Source organism: Nannobrachium achirus, assembly GCF_963921795.1.
Source record: "Nannobrachium achirus genome assembly, chromosome: 8".
NCBI lineage: Eukaryota > Metazoa > Chordata > Actinopteri > Myctophiformes > Myctophidae > Nannobrachium > Nannobrachium achirus.
In genome coordinates, this window is record NC_137817.1 from 12,447,537 (window position 1) to 12,458,722 (window position 11,186).

The 11,186-nt window shown below is 44.0% G+C and overlaps 1 protein-coding gene across 3 annotated transcripts in view; it reads right to left on the reverse strand.

The window, feature by feature from the left end:
- mark4b (MAP/microtubule affinity-regulating kinase 4b) overlaps positions 1–6,476 on the reverse strand; it is a 103,237-nt gene extending 96,761 nt beyond the window's left edge. For all 3 annotated transcript variants that reach the window (XM_080732394.1, XM_080732393.1, XM_080732395.1), the window contains exon 1: positions 5,389–6,476. In XM_080732394.1, coding sequence (XP_080588520.1) covers positions 5,389–5,439 — 51 coding nt within the window. In that variant the 5' untranslated portion in view covers positions 5,440–6,476. The remainder of the gene's footprint in view (positions 1–5,388) is intronic.
- Between the last annotated feature and the right edge of the window lie 4,710 nt (positions 6,477–11,186).

Genomic DNA, 11,186 nt, shown 5'->3' on the forward strand with positions numbered 1-11,186 from the left:
TCCATGCAGATCATACAAGGTTAAACTCAACTCACTGAGCCGTTTAATTAAATGCTCCAAGTTGTTTATAACTGTACCAACTACTACCTGCCGTGTTCAAAGGTGAACTCGACTGAATGCCACCAGGGCGATCAGAAACGGCTGCCAGGTTTTGACTAACAAGTCAGGGCAGCGCGCTAATGAACCTGTCACTGTTGTTGGGGTACACAATAGTCTTGCTCCACCAGGAAAGACCTGTTGGTTTATTGACAAATCCACGCAGTAGTACATGTGTGTACAAGCACACACTTTTCATTTTTCACACACACACAAACAAGTAGTTGCACAATCATCTAAATGTCATTTCGGTTTAGCGCTCCATCAGCAGCCATTGCTTCAAAGATTTGGCACTCTTGCGGCGATAATTAAGTCTTCTTTCACTTTTGGGCCACCTTCAAGGTTGGTGTCCTATGCTGCAGCACCTAAAAGCCCTTGCATTAAGCCGGCACTGCTGCTGCAGGATCGGCCGGTTATGAACAGTGATGTCCTGTGAGCAGTAATCAAACAGCTTCACAATCACAAGCGAGAGGAAACGTGGACTCTGGACGAAAAGGAACACACTAAATCGAAAAACAATCCAAGTGACAGTTCAGTTACTTGATTCATGGGGTTGTTATGACACATGACTATTTTAAGCAAGCACCATGCAATCATATCAGGACCTGAAGCTGTCAGGGGTCAAAGGTTATGACAAAGCAGAGGGGAGAAGCAGGAGAGCAGAGATGGAGGAGCAGCTATGGAAATAAGTCACTGGCCAGTGCCCCTAATGTTACGTATTTGATGTCTATAAAGCTCAGCCTTTTTAACGACTTAAACTCTTGGGGCTCTATACTACGTCTGCTCCTTTTTACCCTATACACGGTGAAAATAGCCGATCTACAAGCTTAAGTTGTTGAACTTGCATATTTTCACCAAATAGGGACACTTGGGAAGCAGTTAACCACACTAGCTCTGGCGTCCCTATTTTTGGGCATATCATTACATGGAAAATGCATCAACACTAATTACACTTTGTATAGTAGATATACTGCAGCAGAGCTTCACGTCGAGCTTGAAGACAGTCTATTTTCACAATATGTCATACATTAGTATCAGTATATAGGGCTTAAGTGTTTAAAAGGTGCCGTCATTAGTAACCTACATGCTAGGAACCCTACACATTATACAAAATGTGGATGAGAGGTATTTTCTTAGCTGCAATCAGGTGGTATACAAGGGTGTAGCATCTTACATCCCTTAAAGCTATACTGTGTAAGATGCCCAACTAGTGGTCATTAGCCCTATAGCAAACCGCGGTCGCGTCCGCGTCTTTCGGCCGTTTTTCGTACCTTCAGACCCCCGCGTCTGCCTCCACCTCGCTGAGATCTATCTTTTGAGGGGTCCCTTGTTCCTGTGCGTTCAGTAATTCCAGAGATACGGACTCCTTCACCCTGCCTGGTAAGCGAAATTACCTAGAGAAGGGATGGTACAAACGGGCGACAACAAATATGGCTGCCATAGCGACCCCACTTCAAGATGCGCTGTGATTGGCCGGCAGTTGTATAACCCTCGCTGTGATTGGCCGGTAGTGTGATGACGCAATTTTGGCGCGAGATCCGGTCCCCGGCAAGGATCGCAGTTTACATATATAGAGAAGGCTTTACAGGCTGAAATTCACGGAGTGGGTGTTCTAAAACTTTAGCGATTTAACAGTTAGGACAATTTTAAGATTTGTTTTATAAAAAAAGTTACATGGTACAACTTTAACTATGAGTTCCATTTGGTTTTCTAGCTCATCTTTAACGCTTATGCTTAGTCACTGACCACTGGAAGATGCAGAGGGGATCACTAAGTGAGAAAGGGGAGAATACACAGAAAAATACAAGAGTTTGTTTTTGGAATAGAAATCCATGTCTGGTCTGGCTTTGATCTCGGCTCTTCAAGCCATGCCGGAAGCACAGGAGTGGTGTAACGAGTAGAGGAGAAAGCCGTTGAGGAAAGGAGTTTATGCAATGGAATGCTACAAAACAGAATGTTTACTTTCTGTGTTACATGGGGGAAAAGACACGCACACATACAAGCAGGCACATCCAAATACACACACCTGTCCCTCATCCAACCACAGATATTATCTCACAAATGTGGCTATGAAAGTGTGCTACAGCAAATGTGTAACCTTTCCCACCCAAGTCCACAGAAGATGTACATGGAAGTGCCATCAAGAGACGACTGCTTCCGTACTAGCTCCAGTACTTTGTTCATTCATACTATGTTCTATATCTGTTGCAATTCTATTTCTGCACGGTCACCTCATGTATACATCTGCCTCATTTCATTGGCATTTCTTCTAAGCATGCACCGTATGTACAGTACATACAGTATTTTTACTCTACTCATATCAGGAATATCAGACTTGTTTTCCTTGTTCTTTCTTTCTTTCTCTATTGTTATTCCCTTCTTTGAAAAATGTGCACGCACATCTTTTACACAGGTAATAATACTGATGTGACAATAAGTTTAAGTTATAGTTGAAATCCAGAATAGAACAGCACATTCTCCACATTCATTCCCCATACATTCATCCACTAACGTCTTCCCCACAGAGACAAGACACGAGGAACGCGATACAATCTAGCATCATTTAATTACACACATGTCAATGAGGCCTTCTGGGAGGCCTATGCACAGCAATGTGATAGGCTGACCCAGGCGGGAGAGGAGTGTCAGTTTCCTCCTGTTCAGACCCCCTTCTTTTCAATGTGAAGTGAACTGTGTGTGTGTGTGTGTGTGTGTGTGTGTGTGTGTGTGTGTGTGTGTGTGTGTGTGTGTGTGTGTGTGTGTGTGTGTGTACCTGACTGGTTGGTTGTCTGTCTCTCTGGAGGGAGAGACAGTGCCAGAGAGATGTAAGAAAGGGAACAATTTTGTGTGTTTGCTGGAGGGAGCAAGTGGGTGTGTTCAAGACCCCCCTCTGTTGCCATGGAGAGGTTGCCAACAAGAGTGGCTTGTGACTGAGAGAGCAAAGCAATCATTCTGCTGTCTGACTTTAGAGCTTAATGTTACTTTTCCCCCTACTGGCTTTATAAAGAATTCCCATGTTACTGACTTGGACAACTACTGTGCATATCATTTCTCTTACAATGCACCACACTTGCACACTATAAGACCAGCTCTGCTGCTGGAAAACTGATTTTGGCTCATCTGAATCAACTTCTAGACTAGACTAGAAATAGAATACACAACATACACGTAACAAAGTCACAAAGAACATCTCAATGGGGGGGACTGCCCATAAGTCAGACATCTCATTAGTCCTACATTGGTTAGGGTTAGAATTCACCAGGTTAGCATTCACCAGTGTCAGACTAATGGGATGTCGGACCAATGCCATGGCACCCTTAGGGCTGTCACAATTATTACATAATCGTCTAATCGCAACTATTTTACATAATCGCAATTATTTTGTCATAATCGTCATAATCGTGAATGTTGAAAAATGTTAATACATTTTCAACCATTTTCAGAAATAGTGGAAATAGCCGATCTACAAGCTCACAACGCGTCGCATCGCGACGCGTTGTGAGCTTGTAGATCGGCTATTTCCACTATCAGTGTTATTTTTTAAGTAGTAAGTTGTCAAATATGTCAGTAATTTCTTAGTGTATTTAGGTTATGTGTCATATCTGCCATGTGCAACTTCAAAGCCTAAAAGCCAAACAGAAATGTAATGGTCAACGACATAAACACAATTAAATCGTTAATCGCAATTATTTGAGTGACAATTAATCGTCATGTAAAATGTCATATCGTGACAGCCCTAGGCACCCTCAATGGTGCTGAGTGATGTTAGAACATAGTGCGTGCTGTATCTGGGTGGATACTGACACAGACTGACCAAAACAGGCCTCCCCCCGGATTCACATCAGATGATCAAATATCTTCTGGATGTTGCCACATCTATAAGTGCTATGGCTCTGGGTTTATGCCAGGATCATAGGAAATAAACATCTGACCGTGATAGCATTCAGTCTGCATCATCAGTACAGCCCTACCAATGCACTGCAGTTAGTAACACATTCCCATGTATTTTAAGGGTCAGTGGTCCAATACAGTTTCGTTTTCAAGTCAATGAAAATGAAAGTGTTAATACTACAAAATAACATTTTTGGCTGGAGTGGTGTATGCATATAACACTAACAGGCATCCACTGATGTGTGAGGTTCAGTTCTGAGTTTCATAAAACACGTCATTGTTCTGAGTTTGATAAAACACAGCATTGTTTGGATAAATTCTTAGGCCAGTGATCAACCAAAAGTCCCATTTCTGTTGCAGATTATAGAGATGTTCTTGAGACAAACTGGCCTAGCCAGACACAGCACATTCATTGTGCAGCGTTGTTTCCCCACTGAGGTAGACCATGCATTTGTGGAATCATCAAAAAAAAAATAAGTGAAGAATTGAAGGATGTCTGTATAAGTTGGGCAAATGGAAGGACAGTCAGACAGATAATGGAAAAGGGGGAGGGAGAATGGTGAGGGTGACAACAAGAGGTGAAAAGATGGAGGCTACCAGGCGGAAGGAACCAGAACAGATTGGTGGTTTAGGGAGAGGGAGAGATGAAAGGTCTGCATCAAGAGGTGATACGTGGATAAATTGATGTACAGAGAGATGAGAGATGAGGTGAATGTCCATAGGAAGGATGGTGGGTGTGTGAGGAGGGATGGGTGGCATGGAGAGGTGCAGAGCATGGAAAGAGATGGGTGGAGGCACCTAGAGAGAGGGAGGAAGGTCGAGGGAAGGGAAGGGTGGGGGTATCGATGGAGAGAAGAAGGATGGATGGGTGGTGGATGTATTGACAGAAAGCTTGTGGAGGGGGAGGAATGGACGAGTGGATAGAGATGGGTATTTCTTACATCAAAAGCATTAATTATTGATCGCCCTGGTGGCAGTTACAGCTACTCGTTTTAGTGAAGACAGGCATGCGCATTGGGGACACCGGTAGACTGTGGTGGTCTGCTGTTTTTTTTAAGACACACATTCATGAACAATATGTACTCTGTGCGTGTGCTAGTTTTTCAAGGATGATGAAATGCCGAGGAAAACTGGACGTTCTTCTTCACAGCGTGAACGTGCATCAATGCACATTCACTAAAGGGTAGCCCATGGCCTTTCTGCCCATTTGCAATCGTCCCAAATGAGGAGATTAACGGGTGTACGTGGGCTTTCTTTCTTGATTACAGCTGCTCTCTAACACATGGCATCATGGCAGGGCAGACTAAAGCCCCGGGCCGCAGCAGAGATTTTAAAGGGACAATAAAGCAGCAATGTTACTGGATGTGGTCGAGGCTTGAACGCCCAGTTTTATATACTTACGTGGTCCGAATTCCGCTCGTTCCCACCAGGCAGTGCTGCGCGTGAAGACATGGTCCCTGAGATGTCGGTCTTCACTTGTCCAGCCAACAACAATACAGACAATAAAAATGGGATTATACTGTCCTATTCAGCGGGGTTTATAAATTCTACCCCCTAAGTAACAGTCAGCGGTGGCCGCACCAACAGTCACACTAAAGTATCAGGTCTGCCTCTTCTTCCAGCCGGTAAACATATAACCCGGGGTTGCTGTTTTTAGGGAATTATTATTATTATGTCTTATACATTCCACATTGTCACAAGTGATACAGCAAAAATTAGACGTGTGAAACTGGCTGGACAAGCAGCACCCTGCTTACTTCCACTTCTTCGTGTCTGTCTGATGATGTTGATGTAGCTGGGAGAGGCTTTCGAGAAGACCAACCAAGCCTCATCTTGGTTGGAACATGAAAAAGATACTCCCAAATAATAAGGTTTCCTTTTCACAGACTCTCTTATCGTATCATCTCAGTTCTCGTTTAAGTATATCCTCCAGAAAACAGTCCTTATTGTCCTTCGACCCTTGATGATCATGGGTGTATCTTCATTCAGTGTGCCTAGAAGGAACGGGGGGCTACATCATCGTCATCGAGAGAGTAACCGATTTAAAACAATCGATGAAAACAAAAAAAACAGCACAGCAATATTACCCAGCGCCTCGCCACCGCGACCATGCACACTGGACGCGTATACCGTAGTTGAGAAAAGATTTTCAGGTTGACGAGGACATCGAGTCTCCCAGAAACACCACCGGCAGGAGGAGGACACCCGGTAAAGAAGTGGAAACCAACATCTCAGTGCAGAGTTAAAGTGCAATAGGCCTTGTTGAGAAATCAATGGCAAATTGCGGATAAAGGAGCGACGGATGTGCGGCGGGTGACCCTCTCTTCTCTCTCCGCTGTAGCAATCCCATCGCCCTGCTTGCTTGCTTTCTTTCTTTCTTTCACTGTCTTGTTGTTAAAACTTATTACAACAAAAAGTAAACCATTGAGAGAGGAACAAACGCATCCCTTGTTTCGGAAACATTGCGATTTACTGGAATCCGTCAGAATTGAAAGCGGCAGGCAGGCACTAGGCAGCCCCCCCAAACTGTCGTCTATGACAAGAGAGCTAGAGAGAGGACTCCCTCTTTCCCAGGTGTTTCGCCCGCGTGGGCGTGGTTTTGAGGGTTAGGCTTAGGTTTAGGCATACTGTTGGTTGGTTTAGTTTTACTGAGGTTAAGAGCAAGGCATTGGTTCTCAAAGTGAACCAGGGGTCATTGAGGGAGTTCCAGGGGGTCTCCAGCTAAATTATAGTTAGGAACCAAATGGACCCTTATATGGGTATAGTGTACTAAATGGAATCAAATGGACCCTAATGGGAACCAATTTAACCAAATGGACCCTAAAGGCACTAATGGGTCCATTTGGCTCCATTTGTACACTCTCCAAGTTAAATTAATATTGATTTTACAATATAAATTGGGGTCTCACACTCAGAGATAGAAATGCCATTAAATGGGGGTCCGGCCTGCCTAAAGGCCCATTCCCACTGGGCCAGATAACAGATAAAAAAATCTCTTTCTCCAGATATTTTTCCATTCAAAGTGGATGGTAGATACAGATACAAAAATATCTACCACAGATAAAAGTATCTGTGGCAAATATCTGTGGTAGATATTTGTTTTTTATCTGTATCTACCATCCACTTTGAATGGAAAAATATCTGGAGAAAGAGATTTTTTTATCTGTTATCTGGCCCAGTGGGAATGGGCCTTAATGCATGTCAAACTGGGCTGGGGGTTCTTGAAATTAAAATGGTTGGGAAGCACTGCTAGAGCAGCAAAAAATCTCTCTTCAAAAAGCAGAATTATACAAGTCTGGCATATCTGTTGAAAGTAATTGTCAATTTGGGGGTCCTTGACATCATGAATAATCATGAAAAATAAACTAATTAGGGTCCTGCTTACCCTTCCCTATCAGACTCACCTCACCGCTACTCACCAGTTAACAGTGGGGTGGCTCAGAGTAGATGACAGAGTACAGCAACTTGCAATGGGCCTGGTGTACAAGATACACTACACCACTATGATACCCAAGTACCTGTCAAAATACTTTATAAACATTAAGGATTAGATGTCCATAACTACAACACCAGAGGAAGCGCCACAGATCACTTCCAACCCAGAGTCAAAACCAACAAAGGGTCAAACTCGTTTTTCTGCTATACCACCAAAATGTGGAAAGCCTTACCGAAGGCCATAAAGGAGTGTGGATCACTGGCATCCTTTAAAATTGCCCTGAAAAACCACTTACAGGTAGCAGCCGTTCGCAACTGGTAAATAAATGAACCTAGCCCAACCCTCCCCTCCCCTGCCCCTTCTTTGTATACTGTTTGTTTAGACTTACTGTTTTTTTTTTGTTTTTCTTTATATCTACTGCATAGTAGCCTACTGTGTTCTATTTGTCTGTCATTCAATGTTATATGAGATACTTCAATGGTTTCCAGTGGAAATAAGCTTAGTAAGGGCTAGGTTTAGGGAAATAACCACGCCCACCTGGGCGAAACCCCTGGGAAAGAGGGAGTCCCAGAGAGAGAGAGAGAGAGAGAGAGAGAGAGAGAGAGAGAGAGAGAGAGGGGAAGGACGTCAGAATGGGGATAATAGGCAGGGCTGCTGCGTCGGTAGCTCTCTCTCTCTTTCTCATACACGCGGGCGCGCACACAGCCGCACACACATATGCGCGCGCGCCCTTCCCCCATGTTCTTAAAGCCACAATCACACCATTGATTCAGGCCGCCAGCAGGCCAGCAGAGTCGCAGTAGTAGTAGAAGACTACTACTAGTGTGTGTGTGTGTGTGTGTGTGTGTGTGTGTGTGTGTGTGTGTGTGTGTGTGTGTGTGTGTGTGTGTGTGTGCGCGTGCGTGCGTGCGTGCCTGCGTGCGTGCATGCGTCCGTGCGTGTAATTATAATATTGCCAAAAGCCTGGTCTACTGTCTACTACTAATAGGCCTACTACAAAGAAAACCTATTGTATTGTCTCAGTGATATGCATGTGTTTTATTTATTTTAATTAAAGTAATTTATTTATTCTTTCTACTTTAGAATAGTAATTGTAAAGTAGTAGGCTGTTGGTCTATGTGACAACAATATATAAAGGTTTTAGATGTTTGATTCAATTGTTCCTTGCATGAAACAGCATTACAGTATAGTCATATGAGTGTAGTCCTCTAGTGCAATGACAAAGACAAGGTGCCCTGCCAGATTCCTTCCCACCCTCTGTGTCCTTCGGAGCATCCAGCGGCCCAGGCCTCAGTCACTGCTTACGGGAATGGAACCCTGGTCTCTGATTCATTGGTGGGTCAGTGTTGTACCACCACCTACAACAAGGACATCTCTCACCAGCTTCTCTTTGGAAACACTGCCAATTGTGGCAGTTCTTTTTACACAATATTGATATTTCTTGCAGAAGCCATTACTTGGATGATAACCAACTCTACATAGTACATCATGCTATAAGGAATACAACTGTAACTTCATGTGTATTTTTAACATGCATGGGCATGGTTTACACTTGACATACAGTATGGTAGGCTATAAATATATACAGCGACATGCTATCCACTTCTGTTGTGACATTTAACAGCATGGGAGAAAAAACATGGATATATTTTCTCAGTTTAGGTAGGCCTATAATCTATCTATAATAACTAGAAATACTGTTCCTACGAAACAGTGTGGGCTCGCATGTAACACCAATATGGGCACACAGATCTACCCTTTGGCTGCACCTCATTGGCTAAGGGTCGTTTCACACTCTAATAAAGAGCCTAACTAATTTCGGTTCGGGAGGGCTCCCCGACCCGAAATTGTTTAGGTTCGGGGGGAGTTCATCCATACTTTCTTAACGGCTAGTGCCGAAGTCGCTTGTAAATATTGGAGGTCCGTGGCATGACAACGTTTGTGGCCGATGAATGAGCATTGCAGGGCGGATACATATTTGACTTGCCCTCGCGCTGCACGCTGAATGACTCTGGAGGTCCAGTGAGTAGCAGCTCCAGTAGGCAGCAGCACCAGCGGGGTCTCTTCTCTCTCTCTCTCACTCACAAACGAGCTCTGTCAAAAACATTTAATTTACAAGCTCACATTATAGACGTGCCGCCTTCCTTGCTGCATGCATGTCATCACACAGTCACAACTCGTAGTGGAAAACCTATCAACACGGAACACTAGCTAGCAATTAGCAAAGTTGTGTTTAAGCACTTCTTTTGTCTTTAAAACGGTCGGCGACGCGTTAGCGATACACGCAGCAAAGCTGTGTGTGTGTGTGTGTGTGTGTGTGTGTGTGTGTGTGTGTGTGTGTGTGTGTGTCTCGCGCGCACGCCTCCCAGCGAGAACCTGACAATGTATCCGCTCTGCGACGATCAATACACGGCCAGACAAGCATTGGAAGTCGGCGTGCCTCCCTCCCAAACGACCGCTGTTTCATTGGCTTCACAGCCGAGAATATGAACTTGGAGCCGGGATGAATGAATGAGAAGACACCGCTGAGTACCGAAATTAAGTCGGGAGGTCACAACATTTCTCCAGCACCGTGGAGCCGAATTTAGTCGGTTGACGCCCCCCCGAACCGGGGGATGCGAACCATATTTGGGTTCGCCTAGTGCCGAACCGAAATTAGTTAGGCTCCTTATAACGGTATGAATCGACCCTAAGGGTTTGTCATTTTGTGGAGAGCCTTTATACTGTCTGTACAGGCAGTGTCTTAAGTCATTTTGAGGAGAACTTGACTGATAGATTACATCATTAAGGAGAACCTGACTGATAGATTACGTCATTTTGAGGAGAACTTGATAGATAAATAATGAAGATAACATACGTGTGCTCGCTTTCAGCGCGCCCACAACAATAACAACAGATTGATACAGTGCCACCCACTGTTAAGCCCATGGCTTTATCAACCACAACACAACTGCACTGTGGTGTGGTCTACTCTGGACTGGAGCTCATTGCTACCATAAATAAGTATTTAAGTTCCATTTCACTTTATATATGACCTTTATTTCCCCAGGAAGTCATACTGATATTAGAAATCACACCTAGTGTGGAGTGAGTGGTGCTTTTTATGAGTTAATTTCATCAAGCGTCCCACTAGCCAATCACAGTGCGTCCTGCAAAGCTTGGCCAATGGGACCCTAGCGTACAACAAACTTTGAGCCCCAGACATTTTGAACACACAACAAACTTTGAGACGTTTGTGCCAGGATGTAGGCCATATCTGGACCTGATGTAGCCGCGCTTTTCAGTTTAATTAAGCCCCGGACATTTTTGAACAGATTTTCCCCTCGGTTTTTGACCGGACAAAGCCAGATGTTGGAGCTATAGCTCCTGTTCCAGGAGCACCGCTCAAAAACCTATTTTACATGCTAGACACATAGAGAATGGCCAAAACAACTACAATAATAACAAATGCTTTGCAGACAGGGTTAACAATAATATATGACCAACAATAATATACCGTATAGCAACAAAGGTAGTGAGTCAATAGATGTGAAAACAACAAAGTTGTTCTGATGAAGACAGCCAGACAGAAGAGAGAAAATGTCTAAAGGAAGAGTGCATCAGAGGAAATAGAATAGTACAGTATGACTCAGCTTTTCATACCTAGCAATTATGTTACTTGCGTTGTTGATGATGCTCTCGTTTCCCAGGGACACAGGAATGTTTTTGTATACTTTACAGTGTTTTACTCTGTTGTTTTATCCATTTTAGTTTTTGAAGCGGC